The sequence below is a fragment of the Poecile atricapillus genome, chromosome W (genome assembly GCF_030490865.1).
Source record: "Poecile atricapillus isolate bPoeAtr1 chromosome W, bPoeAtr1.hap1, whole genome shotgun sequence".
Classification (NCBI taxonomy): domain Eukaryota; kingdom Metazoa; phylum Chordata; class Aves; order Passeriformes; family Paridae; genus Poecile; species Poecile atricapillus.
In genome coordinates this window covers 26,722,506-26,741,986 of record NC_081288.1, presented here as the reverse complement: position 1 = coordinate 26,741,986, position 19,481 = coordinate 26,722,506, and the positions used below count along the sequence as shown (strand labels likewise).

The window sequence follows — 19,481 nt, the reverse complement described above, 5'->3', positions numbered from 1 at the left end:
ACCCTGGGCCTCCACTGACCCCTTGGGAACCTTAAAAACATAAGGGGGTCGTGGACATTCAGACCCAGCTGTCCTCAGATCCCTCTACAAAGACAGAAGGACTTCTCAAATCCTACACTGCTAAGGAGCCCAAGGCTACAGCGTTCCTTTGGCTGGTACCATCTGGAAAGAGGTGAGACGGACCTAGGCCCTTTTAAAACCATTTGTTTGAAGCCCTCTACAGATTTCAAAAGGTGTTTCAGCACCCAGGTGGACATCAGGGTTGCAGCTCCACCCTGCTGGGGGGTTAGAGCCAAGTTATCATCACTTGAAATGGCTGGTACGCTGCTGGCGGGCCAGGATGGAGAATAAGGGGAATTCTAAGAGCCTCCTGAGGAATTTGGGGTGGGACAGGGCTAACATGGCTGTAGCATCAAAGATAAAGTCTTGTTAAGGTCTCTGGTGGTGGAAATGAGCAAAGGTATGCTTTGCATTTCTACTTCCTTCCCCTTGAGCTCCAGTATTGGAACCGAGCCACTTGAGACCCGGTTTGAGGGACTCCCAGCACCCTCCTTATCCCTGCAGTCATGCACCTCAGATGGCCTGGGCTTTGAGCTGACACGGCTCTGAACATCTCCTCAGCTGTGGAGAAATCTGCCCACTCTCCCTCTGGGTTAGGGTGAACAAAGGTGACCCAACATCACCTTGACATGCTGCCTGAGAGGACTCGGGCTATTTTAAGAAAGCTGTGTGGAGGACCCCCAGTGTTCCTCATGTCCCTGTGCTTCCTGACCAACACCCACATCCATGAGACCAAAGTCAGGTTCAGGGGCGTAGCTATCCAAGCTGGGAGGTGCTGTCAGGCGCCTGCTACAGAGCAGCATTTGGGGGGCTGCCTGCTGCTCAGCTCCAGCGGCTGCTCCTCCTGCACCCATACACTTGGGATGGTGCCTGCGGGAGTGCTGGTGCAAGACCCTGTGTTTTAGAGACACAGGGAGACTTGCAGAGAGTCTAAGGGAGCATGTGTGATGCTGTGAGATGAGGCCACCGGTATGCCAGTGGGTGTATGTATGTGAGAAGGGAAGAGAGAGGGGGAGAGTGAAGGAGAACACATGGATGCCCAGGGATGTGTGAATGAGACAAAATTTGCACGTAGCTGTGCATGCGAGCGGCTCCAACAGAAGCGTGTGCGTAGCATAGAAAAAGCAGGGAAGATGCTTGGGATTCAGAGTGAATGCCTGCCGAGCGCCTGCGGTGCATGACGGTGCAGGAATGTATCGGTGGATACTAGCTTGCACAAAGATGGTGCAGAGATCCCTCCTGGTCGTGCCTGGAGTGAGCTCCGCGAGTGTGAGAGCCGGTGCTGGGAGATCACTCGTATGTACGTGAGAGGGTGTTTTTTCTACAGGATGTGACTCTTTCTTGAACTCACCTGTTAGCAGCCTTCCCCTCCCCATCCCTCTCCCCCCCACAGCAAATATCTGCTCTCTTAATTTCCCTTCAGATGTTTATTGCATCGTGGAGATAATCATGCAGCAAAATACCTCCGGGTGCCACGAGCAACACCAGATTGTCTTATAGCAATGTGTAAATTTCTCTGGCTTCTTTTTTTTCCCTGCACACAAAGAGATGTAAGATTAAAGTCATCTCTCTCCCTGGAGCTAGTGGTGTAGCAGGGCAAGGAAGGCGGCGAGTGGAGCTTAGAGAAATGGGCTCCAGACTGAAACAGCGAGAACCTGAGGCCAAAAAAAATAACAAACTACCGTGCCGGGAACTCCTCTCTTCTTATCTCTTGCCGAGGAGGCAGGAATCTCTGTCCCCATTCCTCACGCGATATTAAAGCCACATTATACAGGTTGCTGCAGCATTAGTCATTTTTAATTAATTTATCATTTAAATTAACACACTTTTTATTTTTTCAGCAATGAACTGCTACTCCCTCACTAGATTTGTTCCTTGATACCCAGCCAAGAGGAGGATGGCAAGTTATGCTCCACCCATCTCCTCTCCCTCATAAAAGGAGCAGCCCCGAGTGCCAGCTTAGTCTCTCTTGCAGCTCGCAGAAAATAAAGACCCGTCGGCTCACTCGCCTCTCCTGCAATTTTTACCTTTTCTGCATTTTTTTGTTGTTGTTTTTCCTTTCTTGTTGCAGCAGAGTGCAGGAGGCAGCACCAGTGGCTCCACATTGAGGCTTGTCAAGGCTCAGCGCACGCACACAAACACACGCTCACAACCCAGAGCAAAATCATTTGCTCTCACCTGTCTCCAAACCCAAAGCAAACCTCCCGTCCAAGCAATCTGCCAACACTTGGAACGAGAAGGCATCTGAGCCAGAGTCTAATGTAAGGGGAAGAAATTCAGTGTACACTGGCAACTTTTCTCTGAAAAGCAAGTGGCCAAAAGGAAGGAAAGGAGCATTTTAAGAAGAGGACAACTTACGGAAGAAGATTTCATTTTTTGGATTTCACACCAAACTTTGGAAAACTTTTTTTTTTCCTTTTAGTTATTATTCTGCGCACCTTCTTCTAAGAACATTGAGACATTGTTACCTGCACGTAAAAGCTTTTACAGATACACATTTTTAATAAAGGGAAGATAACCAAGCGGAAGAATAGCATGTGGACCACCTAGCCGAAGGCACCGCTGAAGCATCCCTTGCGGCAAGGGGGACCCAGACTCTGGATGTGTATAATTCCGAGGGACTGCATTTTTTCCCCACCGGGCTTATGAGATAGCGCAGAGGCAGGCGAGTCACCGCGAATTACTTCTGTCTCCCCTCACCACCGCCACCTCCACGTCCTCTTCCAAGGGCTCCTGCGCCTCTCCCACCTCCTCCCGGCTGGCAGGGGACATGGGAACGCGCAGCGCCCTCGATGCCTGAGGCCGGGCGGCCGCGGGGCTGTCTGCGGGAAGCGCTTCCCTCCCGGGGCTCGCCGTCCATGTGCCCGCAGCCGGCGGGGCCTGGAGTCGGGATGAATTTCGGCGTGGTCTTCGCGTTCATCCTCTCGCTGCCCCTGGCCCGCATGGAGGTGAGTTTCCGCCGCGGGCAGCGGGCGGTGCTGCCGAGCTGCCGGCCCCGCGCTGGGGGAGAGCCGGCGGCGGCTCCGGCCCGCAGGTGCGGCAGGGGCAGCCGGGGAGCGGCGGGGGCGCGGAGCCCGGGGGCGCGGTCCCGGCCCCGCTCCGCGGGAAGGGCTGCGGCGGGGCCCGGCAGCGCTAATGGCGGGCAGCGACCGCCGCCCCCCGCCCGGAGCGCAGCGCCCGCTGGAGTGGGCACATCTCTGGAGCGGGCACCCTCTGGAGCGGGCACACCTCTGGAGCGGGCACCCTCTGGAGCAGGCACACCTCTGGAGCGGGCACCCTCTGGAGCGGGCACACCTCTGGAGCGGGCACCCTCTGGAGCGGGCACCCTCTGGATCGGGTACCCTCTGGAGCGGGCACTGTGCTAGAGCGGGCACCCCTCTGGAGTGGGCAAACCTCTGGAGCGGGCACCCCTCTGGAGGGGGCACCCCTCTGGAGCGGGCACTCTGCTGGAGCGGGCACCCCTCTGTAGCGGGCACCCTCTGTAGCGGGCACCCCTCTGTAGCGGGCACACCTCTGGAGCGGGCACTCTGCTGGAGCAGGCACGCCTCTGTAGTGGGCACCCTCTGGAGCGGAACCCCTCTGGAGTGGGCACTCCGCTGGAGCGGGCACCCCATCTGGAGCGGGCACACCTCTGGAGTGGGGGCTCCCATCAGGACAGGCACGCAGAGGGGGGCTCGCCTGGGAATACACCCACCCCTGTGTCTGCCTCTGGCTGCAGGGTCAGGGGAGACCAGGCTGAAGCAGCCCCTGGTTAATGTGGGAGCAGGGATGCTGCTGGCGAGCCCCAGAGAACCTGCAGCTTCCTGCCCTGCCTCGCCCAGGGCTGTCACCCCGGGGTGGGCGCTGGTTCCCTCCAGCCTCTCACCCTACCCGGTGATCTTGGCATCACGGCAGCGCGGGTGCATCAGCGACCAGGACCCACTTAACACCTCTGGAATAATGCACAGTGTGAAATCCACCCTGGCATCGCCAGGGGGGCAGTGGAGAAAGGCCGTGGGGCTTTGGAAAGAGGGAGGAAAGGGACGGTGTGAATAGAGGCACGGCACTCTGAGCAGCATGGTTATTCAGCAAGGTGTGTGCCCAGCTGGGGGAAGGGGCAGGAGGTGAGTGCCCGCTGTGCTTCCACGGTCATGCAAGCATCGTGCCCTGCAGGCCTGGATGTGCTGCTCAGGAAGGAGCTGAGCGGAGGGTAAGGGCCAGGTGGTGGATTTGAACGACCACCCCAACCCGCTTCGGTTTCCCTGTGTAGAAACTGAAGCTTCATCCCCAGCCCTGGTGGAGGAAAAGGAGCCCCAAACCCCCAAATCCTTTTACCTCTGCTGTCACATTTCATCATCTGATTGCATGCAGATTGAGGGGCTCAGAAAGCCCCTAACATTCCCACACAGCGCTCGAACTGTGGGCTGGATTTGCAGCTTGATTATCAGGGGCAGGAAATAACCACCTTCCACCAAAACTTTCCCTTCTTTGCATCATTTTTCTCTTTTCCTTCCTCATTTTTGGGCAGGGTAGGTGGGTGCACCTCTCATGGGATGCAAAGAAGAAGTTGGGTGCAAAGCATCACGTCACCTCACTATGGGCTCATTTTGCCCTTGCCCAAGCCACAAAAGGAAGCAGTTAGAGCTGTGGGCTACCCAGTGGTCATGTTTGTTTTGGGCAGAGGATGGTATTTCCTCTGTGGATGGCTCAGATCTCTTTCTCTCAGGCAGCATGAAACATCAGCTAGGGTTGCCACTGGGAAAGGGTGAAGATGGAAGTCTCCGCTCCCAAGGAGCTGTTACTCAGTTGCCATAATCAGACTGAGACACTGCACATCTCTATGACAGCCTAGTAGAGTTAGAGTTTGGTAATCCTGGCCCGAGGTTTCATGGGAGGAATTGTGATATTTGTCACTGTATGGCAGGAGAACCAAGAACGTTTCTGCTTGGGTAGATGGTTCAGCCTGCAGCCAGTGCTCACAGTTACTTTGAGGGCAGTGAGTGGCACCCTCTGCACCAGGCACAGACAGTGCAGCTCCCACCAGGCTGCTGAACCAGAGTCGTCCTCTGAATGGGGCTTGCAGCTCCTCCCCAGCCCTGCCGGAGAAAGTGCATGAGGAGCAGTAGCTCCCCAGATCAACAGAGGCCCTGAGCAAAGAGATGGAGCCTCCTGAGTCCCTCTCCCTCTTTGATCACACCCATCTGAAGCTGGAGAGCTGGAGGGCCCTGGAGCTCTTCCAGCCGGAGGGAGTACAAGCCTCAGCGGGAAGGTATTTGCCAGTTGGGAAGCGAGGATGCTTAACCTATTTGCATTTGCCCCACGGGCTGTAATAGTTGCCTTGCAACATTTACAGAGATGGGCCGAGCCAGTGGTGGTTGTGCCGGGGTGAAGCCCCACTGGCAGTGCTTTCTGGAATTCCCAAGGAATGGGGTGCGGCTGGGCGCTTGCTTATAGCCTCGACCCAGCTCCCCATTGCGTCTTCCTGCTGCAAGGCTCCGGCGTTCTTCCCCAGTCTTCCTAGCACGAGGCAGTGACAAGGACAAAGCAGTGGAAGCCGGGATGGATGACACGTCTGGGGTGAGCTGGTGGAAGGAGCCAGGCGAGTCGTCCCTGCCTCCCTCTCACTGTCAGCTGATGTGCAGCAGCAGGAGGGAATGACAGGGCTCCTGCGCTGCTTCCAGAGCTGCTGGTATACAACCAGCCCCGGGAGTGGAAATGCCTCCAGCGTCTCAGGGGAGGTGTGGGGGGAGTGGGGAGGAGCAGTGGAGTCCCCCTTGAAATGGAAAAAGGGTGGGTAGGTCTGGCTGTATTTTAGGAACACGGACTAGATCAAACGTTGTTTGATTATTTTAAGGGGGGAAAATATAAGCCGCGACTCCAAGTGGAGGGGGGTTCACATGAAGAGGGTTGTACTTGCGGCAGAGTACTCTGACAGGCATTTGTCAGGGTCCTCCTGTAGCCAGGAGTGGTGCTGGAAGGGTGGAAGCCCTGTGCCGGGGGGGTGCTGGTGGCAGGTGCTGCTGGTCTTGCCCTCTGCCAGGGAATGCGGCGGAGTCTCCCCTCAGGGTCCACACGTCAGCTTCAGAGGGAATTAAAAAATGCTGTTTGTTTGGGGTTTTTTGCCTGGCTGATCACTCGAGACCCTGCTGCCAAGATCCTTTGCCATGGTCGGTGTGAAGGTGCTCAGAAAGTCCTCCTCTCCTGTGCAGAGGACTGAATAGGTGGGTGTTTCCCTGCCCTTCACAAACTGGTGCTGCTGATACCATTCTGCCCTCCTATGTGCAGTCACACCAGCTTAGAAAAAGGAACTGGAGGAGTCCTCACCTCGGGAGTATCCTTGTGTGATTTCTTTGAGCCCTGAGGGTCTGCCTTCCCTGCTGGTTGCACAATCTTTGCTCCCTCCTCCTCCTCTGTGCCTACCTTCAGGCAAGACTGTGAAACCCTCGCCAGAGGGTGTGGACACTGCGTATTCCCTGCACCAGCTTGGCAGCTGCTGATGGCAAGGGGACCTTTCAGCATCCCTGGCGCTCAAAGGCAGAAGTTGGGAAAAAACTCCAGAGCGAGAGGTGGTGGGGCTAGGGAGGAGGCAGATTTTGGGAGAGTGCATGTGTGGGGAGCGTCAAGAGGGGAATTGCTGCACCTGCGTTTATTTGCAGTGGCCACACAGTGCTGCTGGACATCTGGGAGGAGGGGAGCAAAGCTGATGTGCTGAGAGGCCACAGAGCCACAGCCACAGTGCAGGCAGCAGCTGCTCTGCTGCCTTCTGTCAGATGTGCCATGGCCCCTCAAGCACCAGCAACCAGCACAAGAAAGGGAAGTGAAGGTTCCTGCCAAAGGATTGGCAGATTGGGGGGTGCCCTTGCGACTCAGAGTCAGGACCTGGGGAGCAGAGGGAGGGAGGGAAGAACAAACTTTCTTCTAAGAATTCAGGGCCTCGCAGGAATAGGAGGCCAGGCCTCGGGGCACTTGACAGCCAGCCAAGAGTCCATTGAGACAAAAGTCTTCTTTGATCTGCCGCGGAGTTAAAAAAGGAGATTGTTAACCTGTGTTAGACAAATAACTCCAGAGGAGCTGCTAAGCAGGAAAAGCACCAGCTGCTTGGGCTGGTCTCTTGGGGATCCCACCTCTCTTGCAGTACTCCTCTACCTTCTGACCCCATGGGATTAGGTGGAGGTGATTGATGGAGCTCTGCTTCCCTGTGTCTCATCCCACGAGTGCCCCGAGCCTGGGAGTGTGCAGTGCCCGATCTCAGGGCCTGCCAGGCACAGGGCTGGGGCAGGGGCCAGAGGCATGGCTGTTCCCAGGGACAGACCCCAGAGGGAGCAAGGACAAGGCCTGCAGCTCAGGTTTGCCGCTGCTCTTAGGCCAGCCTCAGCCTTGGTTTACAAGGGTAAAACAAGGAGCTTCACAGACTTGCAGTTGTCACTTGCAGAGTTGCCTTACAAAAATGGGGGAGGAGGACAGGATTATGAGCCGTGTGGGCTGGTGTTACACCATAGCCATGCTGGTAGTATCTGCAACAAGAAAAAACTGGCATCTAAAACTGCTGCCGTGAGCAGGGAGTGGAGCTTATTGCTACAGGCAGTCACCAGAATTACGGCTCCTGAGGGCCTGCGTTTTTCAATCCCTGATTCATATCTGCTCCCCCTGCTCAGTTAGCAAGGTGACACCTCCCAGCTCGCTTCCAAAGTCACCAAGACTCGTAACACCTGCCCACGCTCTCCCCCCAGCAAGTGCCGGAGTTTAAAATAAAGTTCCATTTCCTACATGTATTAAGTGTCAGGAAGGTCCAGGGGCATCCGTGCAGAGCAGCATTTGTACACAAACGCGTTTAGCTGACAGGTGCAAACATTGAAAGCCTGCAATTTCACCACCCAGCACTGAGCTCTGAATGCAAGTACTGGGAATTGAAAATGATCTCTCTTCCAGTAAATGTGTGTGGCACAAGGCAGGGAAGTGCTGCAGAGCCTCTCCAGCACTGGGCTGTTGGTCCCCCTCTTCCTCACGCAGCAGGAGATGTCAGAAGGCATCTTCATTTCACAGCTATTCAGTGATCCCTGAATTATACAAGTCTCTCTCTCACTGTGCATTCATCACTGACGCTGCTTCCCTCTCCCTCGGAGACTGAGGAAGTAATGCCTGGGGATGTAAAATCTGCTTTTTGCTGCAGGCGGACAGCCAGATCTGTGGTGAGATGTGACAGTGACAGGGGTGGAGCAGGGCAGGAAAGCTGGGTCTGACTGAAGCTGTCTGGTGGATCTGGCTGTGGAGGTTTAGGACACTGGTGTTGTCTGCTCTGCAGCTCTCTTCAGGAGGCTTCTGAACCTCTTTGGGCTGCAGCAACCTTCACATCACTGCATCCCAGTTTAAGTTACAGTATTGGAGGGTGGTCTGGCAGGGCTGAGGAGGGAGCACTCCTGCTGTCCTACTATGGAAGCAAGCGGTGGGTGGCCAAGGACAGGCACGTGTGAGAGAGTGCCAGGCTCAAGCAGCCATCCAAAAGTAGCTGCAGGTTTGGGCCAAAGCCCTCAAGGTTTAAAGCCAACGTTTAGCCACCTGCCTGGTGGCTTTTCTCAGCTGTGAGCAGAAGGAAAAGGTTCTGCACTGAATGCAGGCAGGGAGGGAATAGCTGTACAGTAGGAGGACCACACACATGCCACCAACTGTCCATAAAAACCCACATGAAAATCCCTGCGTTTCACAGGCACACAAGCCAAGCTCTCCTCTCAGTTACAGGGACATGCGTAGGGCTGCGCCTCAGACGCCATCCAGCACCCGGCTGAAAGAGCAGCTTTTCCACTTGAGTAACCCTGAATGAAGAGAGCTGGGAGCTAAGCAAACACTTTGGCCAGTACTTTCCTCTGTCTCTTTTTCTAGTTTTTCGGAAGTATGTTTTAATCAGCGCTTGCTTTCCCACACCGCTCCTTTGTACTCTTATTAAGTGCTATCACTGGGGCCGGCTCTAGCCTAGTGCCAGAGTAAAATTCCCAAGAGACCGATGGCATTGCACCTGCCTGCACACACTCTGTATTTGGCCCATTGTCTGATGTTGCTAAACCTGCTTACTCAAGGCTTTTTCTTGCTGGTGTGCAATGTCATCCAAACTCCCATATGTTTCTTCCTCCAAATCAGCTCCTCAGCCCATCACCTCCCTGCAGATTTTGTGGTTTCACCGTGGGCTCACGCTGGGGCAGCCTCAGCCGTGAAGGCCAATCTTCATCTCCAACCCCTGCCTTTTTTTTTTTTTTTCCTTTAAAAAAGAGTATGCAAATGATGTATATTATTGGGCCTCTGTGGTTTGAAAACACGCGCTCGCACACGCACACACACACGATAACTGACAAAGCCCGTGAAGGAGTTTCATAACGGAGGGAAATATTGGGAAGGTTTTATCTGATAGTGTAAGGGAAGTCTGTTAAAACGCCTTTACTGCAGGCTGCAGGAATGAGAAGCCACCTGGAGAAGTCATACACCACCGGAGAAGGAAGCATTGCTGGCTGCTTGCATAGTGTCCAGGGCTCTGCTGCACAGCCGGGGTGATTTTTGGCTTTTTTAGTTTCCTGACAGCTTTGTGAGAGGCAGCGAGAGGGGCTCTCTTGCTTTTGCTTAGGTTTCAGGTTCATGCCCTCACGAGGAATAAAGCCCTCAAGGTTTAAAAGCCAACTCAAGACAATGCATGTCTTTGCATTTAGCTGGTTCTGTCGTGTCTCCCCCAGACTTGACTCCCTGTTCCCGCTCCACAACACAGTATTTGCAGATCATCTCTCTAATGGTCGTTTCTCCCTCTCTTTCCTTTTTGTCATCTGCCAGGGGGACCCCATACCCGAAGACATTTATGAGATTTTGGGTGGCAGCTCAGTGCGCTCCATCAGTGACCTTCAGCGTGCCCTGCGGATAGACTCCGTAGGTAAATCTCCTCTTCACCAAACACTCCTCTCTTTTTAATTTATTCTTTGGTGGGGCTGGGAGGGGATATTCTGTTTTTCAGCAGGCACACTATCAATAGACTTCATTATAAATATGGGAACCATTCAGGAGCCAAGACCTGACTGTTTACAGACTTAGTCCCCCTTAAACTTGTGGGAGATAGAGGCAACTAGATGTTTTTTTAGATCTCCAAACTGTCTGGACATTGTCTTCCAAAATTAGTATGAGACGGGCAAGGTGGGTGCAAGGAACTGAGCTCACCATTCTTCACCCTGGGAGATGCTCAGTCAGCAGGGCTTGAATTGGACAAGGATAATTTTAGGAGGCAGCAAAACAGGAGGTGGAAATAGGGCGGCAGAGGAGGAAAGGGCTGAGCGAGTTTCCAGGTTAAGCATCCACAGAAGGCCGCGGGCTCCCAGAGGCTCTTAGGACGAGAGCAGCAGAGCACGTGTCCATGGGTGAGCTACGGGACAGGGGCTAAGTCAGGGTAGCGTGGCTTCACCTCCTGCCCATAGATAAGAGCTCCGGGGGCTGCAGGGCCTCGGGGTCACTTGGCCAGGGCTGCGTGCAGCGAGCAGCAGGAGCGGCGAAGCGTGGAGGGGTCGGCACGTGTGGGAACCGGAGCACGCGCCACGGCGGCTGGGCTGGCCCAGGAATTTATTTATAAACGCTCTCTTCAGAGCAAATTCCTTTCTATTCTAACCCTGCTCCCGCCCGTCGTTCCCCAGCCCCCCCAGCTCGACTGCTCTCTCGTGTTTTGTCTGTTTTGAGCTTTGTAATCCTTGCCGAGACACTATCTACGGGGGAACAGAATTTCCTGCTTTTGTTTCCTATGCCAGTCCAACCACTGGCGCAGTCTCAAAAGCATTCCCGCTGCCTTTCAAAACGGCCCTGGAGGGGCAGGGGGGGAAAAAGAGGGGGAGGGCACCAGCTGCGTTCAGCTATTGTTTGTCTTAGAAAGAGGCGACGAGGCTCCCCACCACTGCCAGGGCCGCTCCCTGCCTTCACCAGTTCCCTCCTCCTTGCCCAAGAGCCACACAATGGGGCAACTTCCAAAATTAGCCCTGCTGGATTGTCCCAGGCTGGTCTCCCCCGCCCCAAATGTCTTCAGTACTGACCTGGGGTGTAGAAGGACAGCCTAGGGGAGGAAGGGACATGATTCTCAACAGATTTGAGTCAATAGTTGTTGCTATTTTTTGCCCCCATTTCTCCCCTCTCATCAACTCGTGCACCAAAGGCAGCCCCACCTTCATTTGATGAAACGCCACAGGATGGATGGGTGGGCAAGGAGAAGCTGAGAAGATGCATCCAATCTGCCATGCCCCAGTGTCTAAGGAGCAGATACATCTCTATTGTAGCTATTAATCAGCCTCATGATTAAGAAATAAAATAGGCTTATCTGGTTGGCTCCAGAAGCCCAGGGGTATGAGAGAAGGCTGCAGAGCTTTGGGTCACTGGTTTCACTTCAGGTCCCAGATAGGAAAAGCTGGTCAGGGAAAAAGTGGTGCTGTGAAGCTGTTTCTTTGTTTCACCCCCTGGCTCTCATCTGTTCCCAGGTACTGACTGAGGGGCACTGGCATTTGCTTGCCCTGTGAGGAATTAGCAAATTAGTGTGTTAGCAAAATAATCCCAAAGTGGCTGGAGCTATTCCCTGCGCTGTCTGTGCACCCTGTGCATGTCCCAGCTGCTTCCCTCCACTGACTGCACAAGGAGCCAGAATGAGGCAGCTCCAGGAGGCAGATGGGCCGAGAGAGTTCTCTCCTGAGCTTGGGCACTACTGCAGACCCAGGAACAGAAGTGTGTAGAGTGGAAGTAATCTCCTTTAACTGTGGCTGCCCACAAAGCAGTGGCTGCCCATGTAAACCAGTCATCCAGACACCTTCTCTAGCCCAAAGATAACTACAGACCCTTCTACAGTGTAATCTACCAGTTCTCATTTTGGGAGTTTGCCTGAGGGTGAGACAAATGGTGCCTAGAATTGATCCCACCTTTCCAGCCACTTTAAAGGGTGTCTGTCTGTCCACATCATAGGTAGATGTTGACTGCTCATTGACAGGCACATGATTCCTGCCTTGTGAATGCAGCCTTTGTTCACCCATCCCAAACCCGTCATCATCTGCTTGAGACCTGAGCAGAGAGCAAAGTCCCTGCTCCCCTTTATGAGAGGGCTGCATTAGGGCAGGGCTGAGGAAGAGGAATGGGACATGATAGGTAAGGGAAGTCTGCTCCACCACACATCTGATAAACAGAGATCTTCCACTGGCCCCTAATTCCCTTTAAGAAAATTGCTCCCTTGATGCTGACGTCCATTCAGTTTCCTTCAGCTGCTAAAGCAGGTCAGAGAAGGAAAGAGCTGTGGCTGGGTGGGAGCTATCTTCGAGCGCAGCCATTGTCCCGAGCTCAGGAGGGGCTGCGTGTTGGAGTGCTCCATGGGGATTATGGGCATTTCTCTATTCAGCACTTCCTATGGGAAAAAGCAGTGGGGTGGGAGGAGACCGCTCAGGGCTGGCCTGAATGCTATCGGTCTTCCTCTCCCATCGCTGACTGAACCACCTCCAGATCCTGCCTCTTACCTTAGAGTAGCCTAGAGGAAAAGTAATTTTAACTCTATTTTTCTGTTCTTCTGTTATAAAACTGCTCTAACCTAGAGCAGTTGAGTTGGGAGAAGGAAAGCAAGCACCCCACCTACCACCCATCCCCTGCTTCACCTGCCCTCTCACGTCCCAGCTCTCCCAGTCCCAAGCAATCCCAGGAAGGCACCTCAGTGTTAAACACCAAGTGTTCTGTTTGTCGCGTCTGGTCTTTGATCCTCCTTGGTGCAATCCTGGTCTCAGCTGGCCAATCTGAATCCCTCAGCAGCTCCTCTCTGACACCAGAATGTCCTGACATGGGCCTTATCTTTGTTGAGCTGGAGTTTTCCTCTCCCAGACCTGACTGGGTCCCCTCTTTCATGATAGGCTTGTTGCTCTGAGCTGCCTCGTCTGAGCAAAGAGTATCTCTGCCACAGCACAGCTGTGACCTTGTTTGTGGATTCACACCTAGCATGACGTCCTGGGTCCGTGGCATATCCCATGGCCCTGCACTCAGTCTGGTGATCTAAGCACGAGTGCCTGCTGTCTTCTCCTGCCTCTCCCTGGTGCTATCAGTTCATGTCTTACCCTTTGCAGAGCAGGATGGCTCGAGCCTGAACCTGAATGCAACTCAGCCTGATCAAAACCCTGCGGCCCTGTCTCGAGAGCGAAGAAGCCTAGGTGAGCTGGGGGTCTTGCACCTTGTGTTTGTTGGGGCACTCACCTGAGCAGCCGTGGGTGGTCCAGATACGTGTCTGAGATACAGATGTAGGGGTAGAGGTTTTATTGTGCCTGTATGTGTGGAGACATGAGAAGGAGGGTCTGGGCCTGGAGTGGGAGCTGGGTGTTTCACCCTGGGAGAGCAGGAGAGGGAGTCTCGGCTTCTGTGCACTGCTCTGCCTTAAATCCTGATGGTGCCTGCTTGCACTAAAATTTCATCTTCTGCCTGAGCTGCAGTGAGAGGCATCGTCGTACAGGGGGTTACTCCACAGGGCATGGCTCTGTACAGGGAGACAGCTGGAGGGGTGGAAGAGAGAGAAAGAACATGTGTGTGTGTGTGTGAGAGCCATGTGGGGCCCTTCCCTTGCAGCAGAGGTGGCTGTAGTGGCATGGTGACAGCTGCAAAGCCCATTCCATCCCGTCTCTCTCTTGGCCCTCCGTAGATGCTCTGGCAGCAGCAGAGACAGCTGTCCTCGCGGAGTGCAAGACGCGGGAGGTGGTCTTCGAAATCTCCCGCAACATGGTGGACAGCACCAACGCCAATTTCGTGGTGTGGCCGCCCTGCGTGGAGGTGCAGCGCTGCTCCGGATGCTGCAACAACCGCAACGTGCAGTGCCGCCCCACGCAGATCCGCGTCCGGCACGTCCAGGTAGGGGACACACCTGCCACTGCTCCCTCCTCCTGCTGCCCACTGCCATCCCTGTGCCCCAAAGCCAAAGCCAGGGCGGGTCTCAGGTGCTGGGCTCACGTGGCCACCTGTCCCCTCTGCACTGGCCATGCAGCGCTGCGGCTGCTGGCATGGGTGATGTCCATGCCAGCTGCTGGAAGGGCTGATGCTGTCCAGCAGCTGGGGACTGTCACCACGCAGAGCCACAGGGCACTGTCCCCAGCTGCAGCTCTGTGCCATGGCCCTTCCTGTGGCTCGAGGCAGCCTTGTCTGCTGTGTTAGAGCAGAAGAAATGAGGTTCTTTCATCGTGGGAACTGGCTTTGATGCAAAAGGAGGAGGGTTTGCAGTGTCAGTCTCCATCCCTCCACTGCTGCTGCAGCTTCTTTCCAAGATGTATGCTGGAACAGCTTCTCTTTCTCAGCCCACACTTACCTTCTGACCTGCTCCATCAGCCAGCAGACACCTGACAGCTAACCTCTTGTTCTGATCCTCCCCTCACAGCTACCAGTGATCTCCTCACAGCTTCCTCCCAGACAGCTTGTTTAAAAATGATATTCATCCTGTACTAATCCTCTGCCTGAGCCATAAGAGACTCCCCCAGGCAGGCAGCAGAGGTTGGCTGGGAGAGATTGTATTCACACACAGCCCTTTTCATCAGGAAATTCCTTTCTCAGAAAAGCCAGGCTGAACGAGGAAAAAATGGGGGTTGTTTTTCTGGAAAAAAACAAGTGAGAGGTCAAAAGCCAGCCTGAAAAAGTGACCTGGAAATGGTTTCTTTGAGGACAGAGGTCTCTCTATTGTTTGGCTGGAAGTGTTTGTCTAGTGAGCAGCGTGTGGTCTGAAGCGTGTGGAGTGGGCTTTCAAGGAAAGATAAACAGCCTGGCTGCTTTGGCGCTGGCCAAGGGATGCTGCTGGGGGCAGTGGGTTTAGAGGAATTCCATCCCAGATGGAGAGCAGAGTGAGTATTTATAGCTTGTGGAACACTTCAGGGACCGCAGGGCTGTTAGATAAGCTGAGTGGGGTCAGGCCTGGCTGCTGATGGAGTGGGAGGACCCCCTAGAAAGCTTGTGCCCTGTGGTGGGATGTGGAGCAATGAGTCTTCCCTCTGAGTCAGCACTGGTGGAGAGTCCGGGGGAATTTCCAGAGCACCGCCTTTCCCATGAAGAGCTGAGGGCTTCAGCCCTGTGAGTTATTAAAGAGCTTGAGACAAATTCAGACAGGCCTCAGCAGAGCTGGTGAGGCTGTGTTAGCTTGCTTCAGACCCGAGTTCTTTTTTTTGCCCTTCCTATAGGTTCCTGTGGGAATTATCCTGGTTGCCCCAGGTCTCTGCCATCACATCTGTCAGAAACGGGCTGCCATGTCCTGCATGTTCCATGTTTCTGTCTCTGATCAACCAGTCATCCTGCTTTAGCTCTGGCAATAGCTAGGATCAGGGAAACCAACCAGAGCCATCCAAACCTGCCCGGTCTGGGTCCGCTCTGCTGCCATGTTCAGAAGACTCTTCCATATACACCACCCCTGAGTCTGAGGTTTGAGTTTGAGTTTTGAGTTTGAACAGGGCTCTGTAAGCTGCCTTCTGACCCTTTAAGAAGAAAGCCAGGACTAAAGTGTACTGACACTGACTAATTTACTGAGTGGGAGCTGTGGCTGTATTAATCTTTTGCTTGCCTTCCTCTTGCAAATAGGTGAACAAGATCGAATTTGTCCAGAGGAAGCCAAAATTCACAAAAGTTGTTGTGCCTTTGGAGGACCACGTGCAGTGTCGGTGTGAAGCCGTGTTCCGACCACCCCCCAGGAACATCCGTCCAGGGCCACGTGAACAGAGACGTAAGGATCTTGACATCAGTGGAATGAAGGGAGGTGTGAGAAGAGGGGCTGGGGAGAGAGAAAAGAGACCTACACTGGTTTCAGTCTGCTTAGCTCCAGTGAATCCCAAGGGCCTTCACTGGTTTGTACCAGCTGAGGGACCTTTCCCAGGATGTCTGCCTGCCGGGAAGGGGCTGAGACTGAGGGAAAAGAAGGAGGGGAAGGTGAGAGGTGAGGGGAAGGGCATGGTGGGAAAAGGGAGAGGGCAGAGATTGTGGAGAACAGAGGACAAGGAACAGAAGAACAGAAAGAGGCCTTGTGGCCCTGCTGTTGCAGAGCTCTTTGTTGACAGTGTGTGGAGAAGGATATTTCAACAGGAGCCGTCTGCCCCTGGCTGTACAGACACTCTCCCCTCTCTTTTGGCAGGCTTGTCACCGGCGTTCACCACAGCCGCTGTCTCACAGAGGCGGCGAGTACGCCGGCCGCCGGCACAGAAGAGGAAACATAAGAAGTACAAGCATGTCAACGATAAGAAAGTGCTGAAAGAAATCCTCATAGCATAGAAGTGCTGGCAGGGGAGAGAGAGCACAAGGCAGGTAACAGCAAGCTGCTTTTCCAGTCGGGAAAGATGTCCTCTTGGGGAATGGCATCTTAGACCCTTCCCACACCACTGGCCACTTGTTCAGTGTGGGGCTACTGCAGGACCGAACCTGGGCTGAAGGAGGAGGAAGAACTAGGTTGGGTGCCAACATGTGGGTTCTATTTATGGAATTAAGGCTCTTTGCAAAGTTGGAATGATCATGCTGCAGCCATCCTTGCTCTCAGGCCCCACCCTCTCCTTTCTCTGTCTCCCTTTCAGGCAGGGAACAAGCCTGACTTCTCCCTACACCTAAATCCCCTCGGGGTCCATGTAATTCATCTCTTCCATGCAGCAACTCCTGCTCTAGTTTCTCTATTGGTTCTCCGTTGAAAACAGAACATTAATGTTGCTCTAGGGATCCCTTTTCCTTTTATTTCATCAGCTGAGTTGGCAGAAAGAATGAAAAGCAGCAACACTTTTGGTTCATCACTCTCCTAGCGGGAAGCCTATGTGCATGAGAAAGGTCATACCAGGGGAGAGGAGAACTGGAATCTCTGGCAAGAGGTCTGGACTTTGTCAGGCCAGGGTCTGATTCTTCTCCCCATGACTTGTGTAAACAGGAGTAATTCCCTCATCATCAAAAGAATTTCACTGGTACAAGGGAAAGGAGGCTAAGCCTTGTTTCCCTATGAGAGGAAAAGGTGGAAAAAAGAGGGAAAGAGTAGTTAGGGTGCAGATTGGTGGGAGCTGAATTTCAAGAGAGGTGACACAACTCAACAGGGAGAGCCCTGGCCCAGAGCTCAGCAGTTCCAGCTCTGCTGCAGCCACTTGAATAAGCCTGGGCCACCACTTCACATTCATTTCCCCTCACCTCGGGAGAGGGGACAGCAGGCTTCCCCTGGTGTGTGGTGTTTCAGGAGCTGGGGACGAGGGGCACCAGGCAGTGTCTTGAGACTGGGATTCCCACGCTTTGCACTACAAGGGCTCTGATTATCCCAGGATTCTCCTGGCCATCCTAAAGTTCCCAGGGTAGAAATGATACAAACCCATGCAAATCTCAGCTCTGGCTCAAGCTGTTCAGCGGAAAAAATAGAGGAGGTCAAAAGTCCTCCCAGGCTTCTAATCTGGCTCCTTGGCACAAATGTTTCCAGAGGAGAAAAGGGGATAGGAGGGGAGTTAGCATAGCAGGGGGCAAAGAGTTACATGTTCTAATGGTGTGTCTGGTTTTTTTTTACTTCTAGGTTTATTTAATATATTTGCTGTATTGCCCCCATGGGGTCTTTGGAATGATAACTTTTCCTCTTTGTCCATCTGCCTCGACGTCTGATTCAGACGGCAATTGGTGCTTCCCTTTCCATCAGTGGACCTTCTCCCACCAAAGCCTCCCTTTCATTTATTAGCATAATTTTAAAGTTTTACACACACACACACACAAAAGGACAAGGATGACCTACATATATATATATATATATATACCTAAGAGAAAAGAACAAAGTACAAACAAAACCCTGAATGCCAACAGCCAGAACTTGCGATGAGAACAGGACATTTCCTTCCCTGCTACAGAGGACAGGATGGAAAATGTGAAAAGGAAAGCGGGTCCAATTTCTTTCAAGAGAAGGAGAAAAACAGATGGACAGAGGACAGAAGGGGAATATTCTCCCTTTCCCTCATGCTTCTGTTAAGGCTGGGGGGGGCCCAGCTGAGATCTACTCTTGCATTGGACCTACCTTTTGGAAACAGGCAAATCTCAGATTGCAAGCGGTGACCAATGATGGAAAATGCACTAAGGACTTTTATTGCCCTACCTGGACAGATATATATTTTTAACGTGCGTGTGTATATTTTATTTTTAAAAAGGAAAACCAAAACCACTAAGGTATACAACATCTCGGGGAACAGAACAAACAAGCAAACAAACAAAGAAGCCAAATGCATTCCCCCACTCCCTCTTTCCCCTGCTCCTGGTGCTGACTGGAAGGTGTTTGGATCGTGGGGAAGGAGCACACAGTGGCAGAATCGTCTCCACGCCCCTGGCCCCTGCCAAAGGGAGCCATCTTTGCACATGCTGGTGGAGAATTCAACTTTCCAGGCTCGGACTCAAATTATTTTTTAAATTCACTCTGGATGTGTGCGTGTGTATATGTGTGTGTGTGTGTGTGTGTATATATATATATGTGTGTGCATGTGTGTGTGTATGTGTATTTATACATACATATATAAAAAAATATATATATATATGTTCTTAAATGGATTTCATTCCCCAGTGGCAGGAAGCTCAGAGGCATGTGCATGCATCGGCTTCACTGAGCTGGCAGAAAAGCACACTGTTACTGCAACGTGCCTGCGAGGCTGGGGATGGGGCAGGCAGAGGCATCATCTGATCTCCTTCTTTCTTGTTACCCTTTTCTCTCACTCTGCACCAACCCCCACCCCCTCCCAGCACAACTTCCTTGCAGGAGGTGAAGTGGCACCACAACAAGACCAAGGACAGCCAAACTTAGAAGCATGACTTAATCTCAGTGAGCTGTCCTTGCCTGCTCTGTGGTCTTGAAAGCAGAATCATGTCATTCCCACGAGGTTTTTAACCCCTTCCTGGATGTCCTGCATACTATGCCTCCACTAATCTTTCCCTGCCAATGTTCCCACATCTCCCATCATTTTCCTCACATTTTCCCTCTCAAAATCCTTCTTGATCTTACCTATTAAATATTCCTAGCCCACTTAGCTTGGAAGTTGATCCATGATGTGGACAGCTCTGTGTAGGTACAGAGAAAGAAATGAAGGTGGTCTTCACGGTCAGCAGCAGCTGTCTGATACAGAAATGAGCTCTTCTAAGTGAGGAGGACTGAGAGAACAACTGGAGGGTCCGTTGTAAGGTCCCTCCTGGGTCACTCCCTGCCTGTCTTCGAGGAGGAAGAAGGACTGTATGGGCAAGGGCTGGCTTTGCACAGGTAATAGCCAGCAACCACTAGCAGAATGGTTACATATGATGGGAATTCCCAGCATCACCTTGGAGTCAGGGTCTTGGATTGTGCTGTGCTAGGTGCTGCACACATGAAAAAAATGCCTGCCCAGATCAATCACACGGCGCTTCTCCCCTCGCACACACACCTCTTTTGTGGGGGAAAGCTCTGGAGGGAGATGGGGAAAGTAGCCAAAGCCACAGCC

The 19,481-nt window shown here is 53.2% G+C and overlaps 1 protein-coding gene across 2 annotated transcripts; it reads left to right on the top strand.

Moving 5' to 3' along the window:
• The first annotated feature begins 2,004 nt into the window (after nt 1-2,004).
• On the top strand, nt 2,005-17,730 carry LOC131592183 (platelet-derived growth factor subunit B-like). Of its 2 annotated transcripts, none has more exons than XM_058863521.1 (7): nt 2,005-3,008; nt 9,850-9,946; nt 13,134-13,217; nt 13,700-13,905; nt 15,610-15,751; nt 16,157-16,322; nt 17,552-17,730. In XM_058863521.1, the coding sequence occupies exons 1-6, from the start codon at nt 2,853-2,855 to the stop codon at nt 16,291-16,293; spliced, it is 822 nt and encodes a 273-aa protein (XP_058719504.1). In that variant the 5' UTR covers nt 2,005-2,852; the 3' UTR covers nt 16,294-16,322; nt 17,552-17,730. The 2 variants fall into 2 exon arrangements, with proteins under 2 accessions (XP_058719504.1, XP_058719503.1); XM_058863520.1 differs by having other exon boundaries at nt 16,157-16,326.
• The last annotated feature ends 1,751 nt before the right edge of the window (nt 17,731-19,481 follow it).

Bases quoted from the DNA above. Each gene is read 5' to 3' on its own strand.
- LOC131592183 (XM_058863521.1), top strand. From the start codon at position 2,853: ATGCCTGAGGCCGGGCGGCCGCGGGGCTGTCTGCGGGAAGCGCTTCCC. The intron at 3,009-9,849 runs GTGAGTTTCCGC...GTCATCTGCCAG, and splicing joins TGCCCCTGGCCCGCATGGAG to GGGGACCCCATACCCGAAGA. The intron at 9,947-13,133 runs GTAAATCTCCTC...TACCCTTTGCAG, and splicing joins CCTGCGGATAGACTCCGTAG to AGCAGGATGGCTCGAGCCTG.